This window comes from Littorina saxatilis, linkage group LG8, assembly GCF_037325665.1.
Source record: "Littorina saxatilis isolate snail1 linkage group LG8, US_GU_Lsax_2.0, whole genome shotgun sequence".
Lineage (NCBI taxonomy): Eukaryota > Metazoa > Mollusca > Gastropoda > Littorinimorpha > Littorinidae > Littorina > Littorina saxatilis.
The window spans coordinates 51,300,522-51,319,684 of NC_090252.1; the positions used below are offsets into that span (position 1 = coordinate 51,300,522).

At 38.6% G+C, this 19,163-nt stretch overlaps 2 protein-coding genes across 2 annotated transcripts in view; both read left to right on the forward strand.

The window, feature by feature from the left end:
* LOC138973794 (uncharacterized) overlaps window positions 1-19,163 on the forward strand; it is a 166,540-nt gene that overhangs the window by 91,575 nt on the left and 55,802 nt on the right. The gene's annotated exons all lie outside the window — the stretch shown is intronic.
* LOC138973793 (uncharacterized) overlaps window positions 6,534-19,163 on the forward strand; it is a 68,235-nt gene continuing 55,605 nt past the window's right edge. Inside the window, exons 1-3 of the mRNA XM_070346500.1 lie at window positions 6,534-6,729; window positions 12,321-12,665; window positions 13,651-13,686. Coding sequence (XP_070202601.1) covers window positions 6,633-6,729; window positions 12,321-12,665; window positions 13,651-13,686 — 478 coding nt within the window. The 5' untranslated portion in view covers window positions 6,534-6,632. The remainder of the gene's footprint in view (window positions 6,730-12,320; window positions 12,666-13,650; window positions 13,687-19,163) is intronic.

The following is a 19,163-nucleotide window of genomic DNA, read 5'->3' on the forward strand; positions in this document are numbered from 1 at the left end:
GTTGCAAGTCGTCTCAACCATCCGAATAATAATTGCGGGAAAAAAGCGAGTGTAAAGTTTCTTCCTTAAATCAGTGTTGTGAAGTGTTTGAGTGGGATTGATGTGTTCTCAACCACAAGATAGTCTCTGTGTACTTTTTATCTTGGTGACTGTGACACTGTCTTAATGGTATGAAGAGCTGGTCTCTTTGTTTGCATCAGAAAGCAAACACAGTAGGTCAGCGGTATAAGAGTGACTGCTTTCATTGACAAAGAGATACGTTATATGTTTATTTGCGCTGATGTCTTAAGTGGTTATATGGTGCATAGTATTGGTCAACAAATTAATTCTATCTTTGGTACAGAGCATTTAAAACAATGCTCATTCAACTGTCAACATGACAACAACATCAGACATCAACATCAAATAATATCAGACATACAAGACTATGCTATATATGCATCTTCAAAAAAACAACAAAACAAAACAAAACAGGAAGGCACAATAAAACGTACAATTACATAGCCCATATTCAATACATTTCTAAATTATCAATCAATCAATCAATCAATATGAAGCTTATATCGCGCGTATTCCGTGGGTACAGTTCTAAGCGCAGGGATTTATTTATTTTTATTTTTATTTTATGCAATTTATATCGCGCACATATTCAAGGCGCAGGGATTTATTTATGCCGTGTGAGATGGAATTGTTTACACAATACATCACGCATTCACATCGGCCAGCAGATCGCAGCCATTTCGGCGCATATCCTACTTGTCACGGCCTATTATTCCAAGTCACACGGGTATTTTGGTGGACATTTTTATCTATGCCTATACAATTTTGCCAGGAAAGACCCTTTTGTCAATCGTGGGATCTTTAACGTGCACACCCCAATGTAGTATAAACATAATCCTCGTCTCCTTTCTTATCTTTCTATTTAATTATTTTATACAACTACTCATAACAACACTATTCTGTTCTCTCCATAATTATTAATCTGAATTTTAAAAAAACATTATAACGATCAACATATAGAATATCCTTATCTTGTTCAATCAAAACAAACAATCAATGATTTGACAATATCAGAGGTTTAAATGGGTACCACTTGGAATAATAGGCCGTGAAAAGTAGGATATGCGATCTGCTGGCCAATGTGAATGCGTGATGTATTGTGTGAAAAAATTCCATCTCACACGGCATAAATAAATCCCTGCGCCTTGAATATGTGCGCAATATAAATTGCATACAAATAAAAAAAATAAAAAATAAAAATAAAAAATCCCTGCGCTTAGAACTGTAGCCTACCCACGGAATACGCGCGATATAAGCCTCATATTGATTGATTGATTGACTGACTCCAGAAAAAATATATTACACGTAAAATTAATTTTACTTAAATATTCTTCTACCAACTATCTTTTTTCTCAAATCTCTTTTAAATGCAACCAGTGTAGGAACAACTTTTGCATACTTACACTTATAAATACAAAAATTGGTATGTAATATTATAAAATCAAACACTGTACTACTTTTAAAATATTTATCAATACCAAACAAAATAAACTCAATTCCGTCAATGTTAGTTATAAATTATTGCCATTTTCTGGACATTTTAAAATGAATGTACAGAAGTTGTATGGGAGACAACCTATTATGCCGAGTGGTTCATTTTGTGTCAGGTAGTTACCTCCCTTGCACCATAACGGATTCAGGTTGAGACACAAGAAAACAAAGGATAAAAAGACTTTAATATGAAAGCAAACAGCGTTTCATGACGTTTTGACTTCAATGTTATCAAGAATAAATTATGTTCACAACGAAGAACTATAACAATAATAACAAAAAATATACGAAACGAAATTGATGGAACAGCGAATAGCCAACTTGCACAATACCCCGCTTGGTTAGCTCTCCGGTGCGAGAGGTAAGGAAGGTTCACTTCCCTGTGGGCAAACATTTTGCTCTCAAGAGTTATCGTTCCTTCCATACGCTACAACACTGATCTAAACAATGGCTACCGAACAGCAGAATGTTAATGCGATTGCAAGTATCAAAGTTGCAAAATTACCTCAAAGAAAGAAAATTACAATATTCAGGATACAAGAAACTGCAGCTGATATAGTTATTGAACAGACAACGGAGTACCGGGATGGCACGTAATTTTGACGTCGAAGAGAATTCAGCCATCGCTTTACATTGGTACAGTATGTCATAATTTATTTATTTTTTACTTAATAGTTTGCGATATATAAATTCAAAGAGTAAAACATCAGCATTACTATGGTAAATACAGTTCTTTTTTAGTTTAACTTTGAGCCGAGTTATAATTTTTTCGATGAATAAAATTTGTTATATAGGTAAAGAAGAAAAATTGAAACCGTGTTTACCATTGTTCAGCCAAAATTAGGTGTCAGTGTTACTCTCACATTTTGTCATCAAAATTGGTAAAATTAGGTATCAAAAGAAAGTTCAGATCTCTAATATACAATTTTTAACATTTACATATATTTTAGTCTTTTTGCTTTGATATTGAGTGTCTGTGGCGAACATGACATGACGTCATCACATGCTAATTATTCAGTTTTGGAAACAGGTATAGATCTTTCTACTTTCTTCATGTACGATTTGTTACCCATGCTTCATGACATTTCGTGAGAACAAAATTCTGTTGCAATTACTTCCTATCTTTAACTTTACTTCGGTTGTAATAAACCGGTCAGTAGCAGACGACGCTTTAGCCATCTTCCATGATTAGCGAAATGGCGGCTATCTGTTAAGACGTGTTCCACGGGTCGAGCAAAAAAAGGTACTGTTAAAGCAATGATCGACTTGAAACTTTGGGAAACATCATATAAATAATCAAAGTACCACATGCGATTACAATATCCAAAGAAGGATAAAAACTGTTCAGTGAAGGTATATCTATTGTTCGCGGTCTTTCCTCGCGAGACGACATAGTTGAAAATGTCGCGCTATTCTGTCTGTGTTTGCGCGGAACACTGAAGAAATATGTGCTCTACGTCATCGAAAGTGAATCAATGCTATCCAATGAACGACGAAAACACAAAAGAACCGTCCAATAACCAACCGAATTCCGAGAGCAAAAATCGAGAATCAGTTCGGCGGTGTTGACATCCGTTGCTGCCCACGCATATTGTGACGTACCTACTTTACAAGCGCTGGAGTTCTCTGGCTTGTGTTAAAAAAAAAAAAACTCGATCGCCTTTTCTTTGTGTACTGGCCATGATTGGGTACTTTGAACGAACTTTAGGATTATTCTTGCGGCTAGCATTGATGCAGCCCACTGCTGCACAGTGCAAATTCACCATTTTCAAGGCGAATTGTCTGCACTGAAACGCAACCTCTCACAGAGCTCTCAAAAAATGCCCGCAATTTGAGGCAGATGTCGCAAGGTAAGTCGCCTATTCTAGCGCGTATACTGTGTGTGCATACGTCGAAGGAACAGAAACGCGAGTTTGAATTTCAAATGATGTGAGACAGATTTTCGGATCAGTTTTTGTTAAAGGCAAAACTCCAAGTGGCTCCCTGGAAGTTGCAGTTCTGGAACTTTGACTGAGTCTGTCAGTATGTGTAGCGGAATTGACGACGGCTCCAACTTGAACAGTTTGGTTCCAAGGCAATGACAAATGTTTTGGGGCATTTTCGTCGGCGAAGAATGACTGCATATCTGCTTCGCACATGGTCAAGTCGCCGGTTTGGATCGGAGCTCCTGCTATCATTCTCTTCGAAGGTGTGCTTGAAGACAGGCCCTGGACACTTTGGCTGGTTGCAGTCGCTGTTCTTCGGGACGGTCCTTTGAGTCTCGATAACTGTGTAGGAGGAATTAGGTCGGCGGCTATTGCACCAACCATAACCATCGTTTTAGCTCTAGAAGTTTGCTGGTAGTGTGCAAGCTGTTCACGCTCCTCTGTCCGGAGACTGACATGATGTCCACCGGTGAAAAGTTGTTTTCTGCCAGAATGGTGATGCCCGTAGCCCGAATCGAGTGGTTTGTATACTGCACACCCAGGCAGCAGGCAGCTGAAACTGTCTGCATGAAGTGCCTGCGTGTACCGACGCCAACTGGTTTATTTTGTAACCAGCATGGGTCATCGAGTGCAAAGGACGACTTAGGATATTGCCACAGTCAGTCAGTGTTGGGGTTCAGCAAGGAAAAGTACCTTTCGAAGCTTCGAACTGGACAATACATTGGATCGCCTGTCTCGACCATCATACCTGCAGCAAAAGTGTCATCCATACCACGGTGGTTTTGGGTAAGTTCGTCTTCCATTTTCATCACATATTTCCTGTTTGTGTTCTCGTCCACTCTGTCTGAGTCTGACACAGAACGTTGATTTTGTCATTGTTTCACATTTTCTCGTTTGCCCGCCTGCGGACGTAAAGTATGACGTCAAACTGAACTTTATTGGCCAGACCCACAGGTGTGTTGGGGTTCAAGTGCAGGGAAGTGTACAGCTCGCGCCTGTGGTTTTCAGATACAACTGGGGTGTGCCTGATGTTGCCTTTGCCCTCTGCTTTTGCTTCTTGCATGGCTACTTTGTAGCTCGATCTCACTAGAGTCGTGGAAAGATGGATCATGTATGATGTCAAAACGCTTCATGTGGGGTGGTGCTTTCAGGTACCTGTTCAGGGAGTAGCAGAGACTAGAAAGAGACTTCACTCTGTACGTTTCACCTTGCATTGTCCTCGCACCCAGATAGAAATGGCCCAGGACCTCATCGAGCTGCTCAGGTATGAAGCTTTCGTAGTCCACTTTTTGCTTGCGTTGCTTCAGATAATCTCGGAAGATCTTGGCAGCACCCTCATTTGCCTTCTGAAACACAGTCATTATGGACCTCATGAGATTGAGACCCACATGAAATAAGTAAAGGAACTGTATTTTGATATTACCCAATATTGACGGACTGTGTGATGATATCTTCTGCTATGGTCTGTTGAGACAGTGATATCAAAATCGAGACCGGAGGTCGAGATTTTGATATCACTGTCGAAACAGACCAATAGCAGAAGATATCGTCACACAGTCAGTCAATGTTAGATATATTGCTAATTCTCTGGACATTTTGTATTTACTGTAAAGAAATTACAAAAGTATTTGTCTCAGTTTTGGCTGTTCCATATCCCTCCCTCTGATTATTTCTTTTTGTTCATTCACTCTTTTCTTGTACTTTTCAGTATTTAAAAATGTCTTTTCTTTGAAAAAGTCTTTAGTCACTTGCTCAACTAAATTCCGGGATCATTACATTTTCATATATATTTGTTTTTAAATTTAGGTGTTTTTGTTTTTGAAGTGGGGAAGCAATAAAGAGGTCGTCGATATCAAAACTGATATCGACGGAAATGTCGTCGATATCACTTTTACAATGAGCTCAGTTTTGCCCAATTGACCAATGGAAATCCACGTAACATATGAAATAGCAATATATATTTATAGGGATTTGTTCTATTTATATCATCATTACTTTGTTTCTCTTACATGATAGTTGACATATGGATATGTTCTTGACTCGAACCAATAATAATAATAAGAAAAACATATTTCCACGGACGCTACATTCTCGTTGACTGTTTTACATGGTACAGCATGTACATTTTAAACAATACTGGTCTGTAAACCTTTCATCGTGGAAAGTAAGCAATCATCAACAGTGTCTACTAAACAATGGGAATAAGGAGAGAGATGCAATATGTTGTTTCAGTTACTGTGTAAGCACTCTGTCTCCCACTGGTCACTCACTCATTTTCTTGTATGTGTGACTTCTACATTTTGAAACAACAATACTTTTTGTGTAAAGTGCAAAAGCATATCTATTCAAGCAACTTACCTTGGTGTTTTCAGGGTTCAGCTTGTTCCCTTTGGAGAGTAATTCCTCTTGGGTAAATTCGGCAAACCTTTGGCTGCAAGGCACGTTTCAATTTGGGAAAGTGCGTCTGCTTCAAAGATGTAACAGATTATGCCCCTTTCATTAGGTTTTGCTTATTCTTTTTTAATAATCATTTCATGTTTTATGTTTAATCATCAATGTTGGGGGTACATGTTTGAAAATTTTCAGTCAAAGTTAAAATTATTTGATATATATTTTTCTTCTGGTCGAAATTACAAAAGTACTAGTAGTTGTCTCAGTTTTGGCTGTTCCATATCCCTCCCTCTGATTATTATTTATTGTTGTTCACTCTTTTCTTGTACTTTCCAGTATTTCCAGATGCTTATTCTTGCAAAAAGTAATTAGTCACTTGCTCAAATAAATTCTGGGATAATTACATTTTCATGTACATATAATTATATATATATTTTGTTTGTAGGTGTCTTTGTTTTTGAAGTGGGTAAGCAATAAAGAGGTCGTCGATATCAAAACTGATATCGACGGAAATGTCGTCGATATCACTTTTACAATGAGCTCAGTTTTGCCTAATTGACCAATGGAAATCTCCGTAACATATGAATTGGCAATATTGCGTGCTATAGTGTCAGATCGACCAAAGTGCGTAAAAGCCATTTTACTTCCTTCCTTCATAATCGGCGCGTACATGTTTGTAACATCTGCTGGTTTGCTCATACCGTCAGTACGTTACTTCCCTGTCGAGCAAGTCACACCCTTGTTTTTTACTGTGTGGTTGCGGACATGAAGATTCGATGTTATGATAGAACAATGTGTGTTTGCGTGCTGATTCTGTGTTTTATCTCTCTCCACCTCGTCGATGCTAATCCGAATGAAGATGGTGAGTAGGTAGCTATTTCTCTATTGGATTTTAAACGTTGACTTGTTTGGCGTCTTCCTCTCACTTTCTCTTAATGAAGGAGTAATTCTTTATGTAATTGTTTGCAATTTCAATGTGGGAATTCTTTTCCATAAAAGTAAATCATTGAATATCCAGTTGAAGGTATCAGAAGACATAAGAATTTGATTAATATTCAACATGATTTCACTGATTTGTTAATGTCAGTTGCTTTCTTGTTGTCCAGCGGTATGTAAAGCACACACACACGCCCACACATACATGCACACACAAACACTCTATTTATTTGTGACTGTTTACCCGTTTGCTTAATTGTTTGTTTGATCTTTTCTACCACGCATTGCTAAATCATATAGTTGTTCCTTTCTAGTAATGATTAAACATTATACTTTACCCGCGAGCACACACACAGACAGACCTACAGACACACACACACACACACACAGACACAGACACACACACACACACACACACATACACACACACACACACACACACACACACACACACACGCACACACACACACACGCAGCAGAAATATGGTACCTTAACTATAAGTTTCATGTCTGTGTCACTGCATTTAAACTTTCTGTCGTTAATGGCAATTCACATAGCTATATATTGGGATCAAAAATGATCTCACAGGGGTCACGTGATTGTCGCGCAACCAAGAGTATCAAGAAAATAGAGAATACTACAGGGTGACCCCCACAAATGCAACCCTCAGAAATGCTAATAACGTATATACATCGGTTGACCGAATCACTTTATATGTTGGGGACATAAACTTCAGCCACTGCACAACCCTTCCACGAGGTGACAGTGTTATATTTTAACGGGTCTGACTTTTGTGCAATTTCAAAATAAGTTGCCAAATTCGGCTTTTGACTCAATTGAGCGGTAGCCAAACTAACCCAATTCATGTGTTCCAAATTACACCTCCGAACTTGTCATTGGCACGAAAGCTTTCCTGTCTAGGGATTGCCCTGAACCTAGCTGTAACTTCTTTCTTCAGGTCACCAATGATCTAAAGAGTGAAAGGGGTGTTTGTGTATACTCAGACATTCAGATAATCCAAAAGGTAAAAGTATGGAGGGTTTAAATCAGGTAAGAATTGTCAAATCCCGTTCTGTTAAGTCGTTCGCCGAATTTGGCAATTATTTTGTAATCTGCACAAGTCAGAACACTTTCAGTACAAAGGGTCATGCATAGGCTGAAGTTTATGTCATCTACATTTAAAGTGATTCGGGCAACAGATGCAGAAGTTATTAGCATTTTCGAGGGTTGCATTGTTTTGGGGGTCACCCTGTACATGGTTTGCTCTGTCGTACCAGATTTCCACGAGTTTTTGTGTGTTTTTTTTCTCAGATTCATCGTCATGATTGGCAGTAGTAGCCAATTAGGGACATGTGTTTTAATGCGCTACCAACCACATTGGTCATCCGTTGTGCCTTCTTCTTTTAGGAATGGAACGAACCAGACTTTCCGTAATTACTGCCTATTGGGCTTCACTAATCTGTGTCGATCTCGAACCGTACGTCCTCCAGTTTCAAAAAATCATCAACAAATCTTATACCACACCAGTGTCAGATTTTGTATGAGCAGGCTTTTGTGTGAAACAGTTCGCTGCTCGAAACATATCAGCCGGTTAAGTAGGTGTAATACTTTTTTTTTAAAATGCGAATCAGCTTTTCTTATGAGATATTAGGGCTTGCAAACGGAGGTGCCTTAATTTACGTTCCTTACAAAAATATGTTATTTTACATTATTATCATAACATCACACATTTTTCAAAATATATTTAAATCGTGCAAAATAAAATAAATTAATCAATAAATAAATCGAAAAATATCTCAATCAATACTTAGGTAATAAATAGGTATTCAAATTCATAAAAAGGAAAACAAAACATAAAATGACAACAGCTTTAACCTAAACACCTAATTTTAAAATATTTTTTTTATATATTTCTTACAATTATTTTTTTTCTTTAAAACTATTTTTTTTAAATTCAAACAACTTAATTCTATACTCTTTTACTCTCTGTTAATTATTTATAATCTATTTTATTTTTAAATAATCATTATTAAATACCTTTTCGTTCTTTTATTAAATCACATTTATAACTTCAAAATAATTATTAATTTAATTATCTGTGAAATTGTGTTTTCTTCTTTGTCTTTTCTTCTTATTATGATAATTATTATCATCAACATTTTGATTATAATTATTATAATTATTGATATTATTAATATCATCATTCATTAAATTGCTTAATCTCCGTTTGCTTGTCCAATCTCCGTCTCCGGCAGTTGTGTCATCATTTTCCCATTTTTCCAATCAAAATTAAATAATTGAGATACTTATCCCGTTTTAAGCCATCCTTATTTTGCACACCAATCAGCACATCTGTTACATGTAAAGCAATTGCTATGTTTCTAGATTTCCACGAGTTGCTTTTTTAAAATGTTTAACTGCGAGCGAAAGCGAGCATTTCAATATTGGAAAAAGCAGCGAGTGTAAATCTTGTACGACAAAACAAGCAATGCAGTATTCTGTTTATCCTACATACTGTACTTGCTTGCTTTTTGCTCCAAACATCCCGGAGTCGACGCGTATAAACTGAAGACGCTTCTTATGGAACCTGGATCTATTCCAAAGCCTGGTGCATTCTTTGACGTAAAACCAAAACAACGTCACTATACAATATATAGTGTGACGTGTTTATTTTAAACCTTCCCAGAATGACGTTTGTTTCGGTGACTTTGGCTTTATGGGTAATGCAAAAGCAGGTCTCTGCCACACTAGTTTGACACAACCTCAATATACTAACGTGTGAATTGAACGATATATATAGTACCTGCTATTCAGACTTGGTCGTGTGACAGACGTTTTCTTCCACACGCTATTAAGTTGATTGTCTAACGAAGCCGTCAGTGTGGAAGAAAACTCTGTCACACGACCAAGTCGGAATAGCATTTATGTCTCACAGGTTCAACATAGGAGAGAACAAACACGTTTTGCGTACTCAAACCTAAACACAGGAGCAGCCATTGTGGAGAGATCTACTTTTTGACGGAAGTGACCAAACAACTATTAATGACGTCTCGGTATATGTGAATGACGTCACAGTCATCGTCACAGTCTGTATCTTTTGAAGCATCGGATTCTTCATGACGTCTTTCTGTGTGTGCATTCGCGAAATGTTTGTTCTTTTCGGGATCTTTGTCATCTATGTTCACAACTCTGTCCTTCTAGATTCAGACTATAACAGGCCTCGTGAGCGAGCCACTTTCCAAGTTTTGAGTATTCTCAGCGTTGACGAATTTGTAAAGAAAAGAAACGATAACAGCAGGAGAAATGAAAGTCGTGTGTGCATTTTGGGGCTTTTGGAGGGACGATTTCGAGTTTGAATCCGTTCTTGCCATGCTCCAAAGCGTGTTACATACAATCTTGCACACGTTTGCTTTAGAAGTGGCAAAGAAGGAAAGCGTGTGACATTGTAAGCTCATGAATGATCTCTCTCACGTATGTAGGATAATTACATTTTATTCAAATTAAGTAGATGTGTACTGCCGGGCAGTACATACCCCAAGCGAAGTCGTCCATCTGTGTGTACATGATTCTCTCTCTCTCTCTCTCTCTCTCTCTCTCTCTCTCTCTCTCTCTCTCTCTCTCTCTCTCTCTCTCTCTCTCTCTCTCTCTCTCTCTCTCTCTCTCTCTCTCTCTCTCTCTCTCTCTCTCTCTCTCTGTCTTAAAATGTGTCATCGATGACGTGTTTTCATACTTGCTAATGCGGCAGGCTAATCATGACGTCAAATTGAAACTTCTTGAAGTCTCTCAGAAAGGGACATGAAAACCATGTGGGGGTTACTGGTTTGGGCTGAAAAAAAACCCAACTCCACCTAAAATTCAAGCGCCTATGGGGCTGAATTATGCAGCATAAATTGTGAAACATCAGGATATCTCACACTTTCAATTCTGCCATCATGTCAAATCTGACAACAAACCTACCCACAAAATGTCATAAATATCGGTGTAGAATTGAGACTTAACGGTTTTTAACTGCCAAAAATAAGTTTTTTTGACTGGAATAGTTTGTCTTGAAATTCAGTTTGGGACAACGGAGCCACCCACTAAATTTCAAAAAGATAGGTGAAAATTTAAATGTAACGGTTTTCAACTGCCAAAATTATGTTTTTCTTCTGGAAAAGTATGGAGTGAAAATCAGTTGGGGACAACGAACCTACCCACAAAATTTCATAAATATCGGTGAAGAATTGAATTTTAACGGTTTTTAACTGCCAAAATTATGTTTTTCTTCTGGAAAAGTATGGAGTGAAAATAAGTTGGGGACAACAAACCTACCTTTAAAATTTCATAAGAATCAGTGAAGAAATAGGATTTAACGATTTTTTAACGGCCTTTAAATCATTGGTGATGTCATCATAACCCAGTCGTTGTAGTTGTCGTCGTAGTTGTTGGTGTTGTTGTTGTCATGTTCGTTGTCGTGATTGTTGTTGTTCTCGTGTTGTTGTTTTTGTTGTTGTTGTTGTTGTTGTTGTTGTTGTTGTTGTTGTTGTTGTTGTTGTTGTTGTCGTCGTCGTCGTCGATGTCATTTGTTGTTGTTGTTGTTATCGTCGTCGTCGTCGTCATCGTCGTCGTTGTCAGAGGTTATTTCTAAAGATTTCATTGATAGTCTTTGTTCTCGTCACCAAGACTTGCTAAGAACAAGCTTGGAACAGCAAGAGTTCCAAGAACAAGATTAGAACAACTCATTACATCATTACCAGTACGTCATTTGTATTTAGAACACACTTTAGAAAAAAACTCTTCAGCTACAAACCAGTCACCCTCACATGGCGGAGGTGTTTGTCTAAACCACTTACTGAAATGTTTTGAGGTTTAATGACCATACACATGTTGAACCGGTGAGTGTCTTCCGCTGCTTAATTCGCAAATAACTATTTTATTAAAGTCCGCTTGAAACGCTCAAAGATGAAATTCCATGTTAAAAAGTGACAAAAGTTTCACATTTTCCCGTTGTAACAGCTTCCGATGATATATGAAAATTCTGATCCTCTGAGAGGATTCCCCGAAACAAAATCAGTTTGTACGCCTAATTTTAATAGAATTGTCCAAACAGTGTCGCTAATATTGTGCTAAAAGATGAATTCTAGAACAATGTCCAGACAGACACCACTTGGCCAAAAAATTTTCAGTGCTGGGAGATGAAAAAAAAAACTACCTCGCTACGCGCGGGCTTCGCCCGCGCTCCGCTTGGATTAGGTTCAGGTGGTTTGCAGGGTTTGGGCTAGCTCGTGATTTTCTAGTCCCGGTAAAAAGAACAATAATGTGCGTCACGTTTCATTTTGTGAATCGGACAGATTGATCAAATGTTTTCATTTTGCTTTACACGAATTTGTGATTATTCACTCATTGGTTTTGATCTGAGTTCATATATCTTTCAACGTTATTTTTTGTTGGAAAGTTACCTTGTGTTAGTGATCTCACGAATACAAAGCGTGTTTTGATTATCATTGTATGTGTGTGTTCCTTTTCCTTTTTTTCAGTACAGTTCAAGGAAGGATTATTTCGAGGATTCGCGAACATTCGTGAAGTGGAATGTCGTGCCAATGGCGATGTAAAAGCCTTGAAGATATTTGACAAAAGAGACAACTCGACAAATTTAGTATCGTTGTCCAAAAAGGATGGAGAAACGTGTACAACAAGCTCTGCCTTCGCAGCGTGCAGCTTTAAAGAAGCAAATTCACCATCGTCTGTGGCTGGACGTGTGCTCATTACGGATCTGCAGGAAGGGGATACTCGGGAATATCGGTGCGTAGTTGTTTTTGAGCCTGAGGACGAATATTCCTTCAAACCGCCAATCATCAAAGACATCAACGTCACGGGACCATGTAAGTGATTGACACATTTGTTCTGCTCGGATCACACACACACACACACACACACACACACACACACACACACACACACTAACACACACACACACACACGCACACACACACACACATCTGGCAGAGACATCGTCTGGCAACGTCTACGCATCAAGGAAAGTCACCTAATTAAACTCTCACAAAGAGAGTGAAAGCAGTCCTCCTGAGTTGTAACGCAGAATATTATAGCACACTTATAATTTTGGAAGCTATCTTCGGGCCTGTTTTCTTAGATGTTATCGATGTTAGAAACTTTGCAGTGTAAACCATCTTGCAAATCAAGATAGATTTATCAAGGATTTTACCTGGGATAAAGTCATACTCAATGTACATTTAAGGGAAATTGAGTGAGCGCGCATATATGTGTGTGTCGCCAATGTTTACAGATTGACGTTAAATAAGCGACTCAGTATCATATCATCAAGATCATCCCTGCATATTGACACACACTAACTCAGCCGCCCGGATAGTTTTCTGTTCAGAGTGGGAATGTTCTGTTGAAAATGTTGGATAATTACATTTTGAATTATAATATCCTGATATCAGTTTGCGCCTAATTCCCATTTTGCCCTGGTAGTATCCAGTAAGTCGTTGCTTTTTTGTATGTGACTCATGGGAAAGTAGTGATGGTTAAATGCTTCAATTCCTAAGCTTCAAATTTGTTGGAAGAAGTCGACTTCACGAAGCTGGCTGCAAGAATGTTTCTCACGAATTGTTTGGTAATAAGACCTTATGAGTCTCTACGAGAAGTCAACATCGGGCTCAATTAAGGACTGCCCTACACAAAAGTTGACTTTGTCATTGATGCACTTTTACTGGAAGTGGTTCTGTATCTGTCGGGGTGTGAATGTGGTATGTGAGACTCACATTTTGCAAACACATTTTGTAGCACAGAACCACAACATTGTTCCATTGTGCATTTAGTTGAATTTGTTTTTATTTTCAGCTGAGACCGCACCAACGTCGGGGCCAAGAACAACCAGTAAGCTGCTTTTTATGTTTGCTTTCTATTGATAGTATGCTCAGCTTAAGAGACACCTAACATGACTAATGGATGAGATAATTCGTCTTACGTCACTGTAGACAAGCCGGAACTGTACGTGTGTGCTAATTACACATTAACATGCTTTCATTTGAAACTTCTCGGTCGTCATCGTGGATTGACGCCCGACCAAAGCAAATTGAAGCCCGGCGACGGAGCGAAGCGACGGAGGACTTCAATTAGGCTTTGGGAGGGCGTCAATCCACGATGACGACCGAGAAGTTTCAAATGGAAGCATGTTAATGTTATTGTAATTCAATCTGACGACGATCTCTTTCCTGCTTTCATGCGGTTGTAAACAGACAGAATTGGTTCTGTTCTGTTCACACACTACTTTCAGTCCACCTTCCTGCAAGGGTCAAGTCCCAAGAAATATGTCTCTGTATTCCTATCTTGTCACTCTGTTCCTGTTTTAGTTTTTCTTTCACATACATTTTCCCTTCTTTTCTGACGGGTGTCTGGACAGCAAACTCTAAAACAAATTCTGTTCATCACAAAAGCGATCTTTGGAATTGACTGACCTAGTCCGGAAGAATTCATGCATCAACATTCGTCACGTATTCGACGTCATCACTTCGCATATCTTATGGTCTCGGTATTTCGTTGGCCTTCATATTTCCTACTTGTAAAATGACCCTCAAAGCTAACCGAGACAAGTTGAGGTTGTATCAATGCGCCTCGCCAGCAGGTTGTTAATGGCTTTTTTAGCGAGTGTTAATCGACAATTAATGACCGGTAATTTTTTTATGAGTTGGGGCATTCTGACCAATCACAGGATCTGTTTCATTAAAACACCAACTTGATTGAATTACAATTATAAATTATGTGCATGAGTGCTGTGTTTAGGTTTGTTTTGTTTTTTAATCATAAAGAGGTTTTAAGAAAACATAACTCTGCTGATTTGAGTCTCAAGTGCACACTCCTTTGGAGATTAAATATGAAAGCAAACGTCAAATACACTTGATCAATGTTCTAACATGTGAAGGCTCTACAGCATATAAACAGCACCAGTACACAGTTCAGCAAAGCGTTTGATAGCTGAATACTAAATTAATCATATATAGTATATTTTTGACCAGGCAGAGGAACAGTCAATAGAGATACAGGTGTGTCGTATTGTATTGCAAGGTAAACAGGCATAACAACGTTCTCAATGTTTTCATTTCCAAGGGGTCGTTGGGACAAGTTGCGTTTTGCCAGAACCAAAATGTTAAGAACAAATGTTGAGAATTGTTCGTAGCACTCATGAAACGGCTTTCATAGTTGGCTTTGTGAACATAAATAAAATGAGCAAGAAATTGTTGCACACGCAAGATTGTTTTCCTGCCTCGAGCCCTAGCTTTGACACGATAACACAGCTTTTAATTTTTTCATGATCACTTTTTTCCTTCTGTCGTTTGAGGTGACGAGGAAATAACTACAGTGAAGTCCGGATGTAGTGATAGCCCTCGGGACCAAATTTTTGTATCACTACATCCGGACTATCATTACACCAGGACGTCCGGTTATAGTGATATTTTTGTAGGCTTTATCACTACATCCGGACGTCCGGTTATAGTGATATTTTTGTAGGTTTTATCACTACATCCGGACGTCCGGTTATAGTTCTATTTTTGTAGGTTGTATTACTACATCCGGCCAATCGCTTTTAGTTGTGATATCTTCAAAGCTTTTATTGCTACATGCGGCGGCACATTTGGTAAACTAGCCTCAAGGCAGTAACAAGGTGATTTTGGAACCACTATTGATTTCGTTTTGTGACGTTTCTTCTGTCGTCTTTGTCAGGCTTGCAAATGTCCTGTGTTAACCTACCCCCGTCCTGGCAGTTCAACAGCTGGTGTGTGTGTGTGTGTGTGTGTGTGTGTGTGTGTGTGTGTGTGCGTGTGCGTGCGTGCGTGTGTGTGTGTGTGTGTGTGTGTGTTTTAGAGAGAGAGAGAGATGGGCCACTTAGAAATAAGGGTTAAATGAAGAATTGTCAGATCAATTTTCCGCTTCAGGGTACGCACAGTGCGTGGCTGGCTTTTGCTCGCCATTTTGGTAAAGGGAGATTACTCTCGAACATTATCACTACAGCCGGACTTTAGCTTCCCCGGGACTTGAAAATAGTATCACTACAAGCGGACTATCACTATATCCGGATTGAAAAATATCACTACAACCGGACTAAGTTAACAAAGAACATGAACAACTGGGACCGGGACCCAGAAATTCTATTACTACAGCCGGACTATCACTATATGGGTCTATCACTACATCCGGACTTCACTGTAGCGGGGTTCATTTCTGAATGAATAAGACTTGCACACTTTTCCCCCTTAAAGTACTTTTAAAACGATCAAACGTGTAAATGTCGCTGATCTGTAATTTGTTTGGAGTAGTTAATTAAAACTCGTGTTTTACTTTTGTAAACAAATGACTATAGAAAGATTTGTAATTCACAATGGGTCATGTACAGCTTATATAAATTCAGTTGATGAGGGAATTTTGCGGTGTTTATACATGTATTTGGCTGGTTCTGGTTGTGAACGACTTAACCTCACCATGAAGTGGTAAAGTGACATGAGCTTTTCATAACCTTATTGTTTTAGTTAAAGACCTTATTGTAAATATTTTAAAGTATGGACACTGGCATTCGGACTGAGAAAGGTAACAAATAACCTTCGCATCGGTGTTTATGCACCTTATCTGATGGGTCTGTTCGTGCTCGACTCAACCTCCCCGAAGAAGCGTTAAACGTGTACACGTATTTGTATTCAGATAGCGAGGCTTGTATGACTAATGCTGTTAACATTCAGTCCTTGCAAAACAAGGTATGAGGTGTACACAGCCCACCTGGCAGAAAGCCAAGAGAAATTATCAGTCACCTCAATTGTTGACAATCAGAAGTGTGCTATCAAGTTGGCAACATGTCATTAGACGAGGAGCCTAACAACCAGTTGAACAAGCCTTAGTTGATTACTGACAAAAACAATGTGTTCTTAAGTGTGTTAACATAGCAGCCAATAAGTCGTTGCGTTTTGTATGTGACTCATAGGAAAGTAGTGATGGTAAATGCTTCAATTCCAAAGCCTCAAATTAGTTGGAAGAAGTCGACTTCACGCAATTGGCTGCACGAATTGTTGGCACTACATTTTTGGTAAAAAGACATTATGAGTCTTCGAGAAGTCAACATCGGGCTAAAATAAGGACTGCCCTAAACAAAAGTTGACTTTGTCATAAATGCACTATTACTGGAAGCGGTTCTACATAATTATGTCGGGGTGTGAGTGGGGTATGTGGGGCTCAAATGTTGCAAACACATTTTGTACCACAGAACCACAAAATTGTTCCTTTGTGCATGTAGTTGAAATTCTTATTATTTTCAGCTGAGACTGCACCAACGTCGGAGCCAACGAGAACAACGAGTGAGTTTGTTTTTGTTTTTGCTTTCTATCGATAATATGCTGAGTGCCTTTTGTTTTAAGAGACACCTAACATGACTAATGGATGAAATTAACCTTACGTCACTTTAGACTTGCCGGAACTTTATGTGTGCTATTTATAAATTAGGTGCATGAGTGTGGTGTGTGTGTGTGTGTGTGTGTGTGTGTGTGTGTGTTTTATAACCATATTATGGTTTTGAGAAAACATGACTCTGCTGATTTGTCTCTCAAGTGCACACTCCTCAGGAGATAATATATGACAGAAAAGGTCAAATAGACTTGATCAATGTTCTAACACGTGAAGGCTCTTCAGCAATTAACAGCACTGGCACTCAGATCAGCAAAGCGTTCAATAGCTGCATGGATACTAAATTAATCATAATTATAATACATGTAGTATATTTTTCACCGGACAGAGGAACCGTCAATAGAGATACAGGCGTGTCGTGTTGTATTGCAAGACAAACAAGCATTACATTATCAACGGTTTCATTTGGAAGGAGTCGTTAAGACACGTTGCGTTTTGTCAGAACCAACATTTTCAAAAATAAATGTTGAGAAGTGTTCGTAGCACTCATGGAACGGCTTTCATGATTGGCTTGTTAATATAAACAAACGAAGCAAGAAAATGTTGCACGCGAAATACTTTTTTTCCTGCCTTGAGTACTTTGACAGAATAAAACAGCTTTTAATGTTGTCACAATCACTTTGTTTCTTCTGTCGTTTGAAGTGACGACGGAATAACTTGCGGGGTTCATACGACGATCGAACGTGTAAATGTGTCTGATCTTTAATTTGAGACAGAGAACGAAACTTATGACGTTTGGCTGTGACGATTTTTTTCTTTTTTTTAATCAAGAATTTTACGTCATTGGTCATTGTTTACTTACATTCTCATTCATTTCACTGAAGAAGGGCGTGGCCCGAAAGTCTTTGGAACTTGGTGTTTACTGTGTTTTTTTCTAATTGATCTTTAATTTGTTTGGAGAATTTCTTTCAAATTCGTGTTATACTTTGGTAAATAAATGACTTTAGAACGATTTGTAATTCACAATGGGTCATGTAAATTGAGATTATGAGTGAGTTTTGCTGTGTTTATACCCCTATTTGGATGACGCTGGTCGTGCACGACTCAACCTCTCCAAAGAGGCGTAAAACGTGTACATGTATTTTGAATGTGTTTGTGTATGTGTGTGTGTGAGTGTGTGTGTGTGTGTGTGTGTGTGTGTGTGTGTGTGTGTGTGTATGTGTGTGTGTGTGTGTGTGTGTGTGTGTTTGAGTGCGACTGGCTGTATTAAAAGTGATGCGATGCAGGGTTGTGATGTAGCGGAACTTTCCGCTACAAAATGTAGCGCCGCTACAAAAAAAAGTAGCGAATAGCGGTAAACTACTTTTTTTTTCGAAAGTTGTAAAAGTAGCGAAATAGTAGCGGCGCTACTTATTTTTTTGTAGCGAATAGCGATTTTGCGCTACAAATTCCGCTACATGTGTAATCTTTTAGGGACATTTGTGTTGATCGCGTGGTCACAGATTTATGAGCTGCTAACGAGTGTTTTCGGCGAATACTCACCGGAAGTTACACCGGAAGTTACATTGTTTTGAATCGCGATAGGCCTACTCAATGAGCGATCGATCATTCACACTCAGTTCACACTTCATTCTCAAGAGCAAACGATGGCAGCCGGACGTGTATTACCGAGTTTTTTGGATAATGTTTTAGCAAGCTTTGCTTTCATCGAGGAGAAGGAAGACAAGTTTTTATTTAAATGCTTGTTGGGTTGCGCTCCTGCGAAAGTGTTCTCGTGTGGAAAAACCTCTTCCTACAACTTGAAGGTTCATTTGCAGGTATGTCTACGTTTTCAGTATTTTACTTCAGTATTTTACGTCTGTCATTTCATTTCGAATGCTTGCAACAAGGTGCCCTGTCAGTAAAATTTCCTCATCCTTCTCTCCTTCTTCTTTATAGAGAAAACATCCATTGGTGAAGGATGCAAC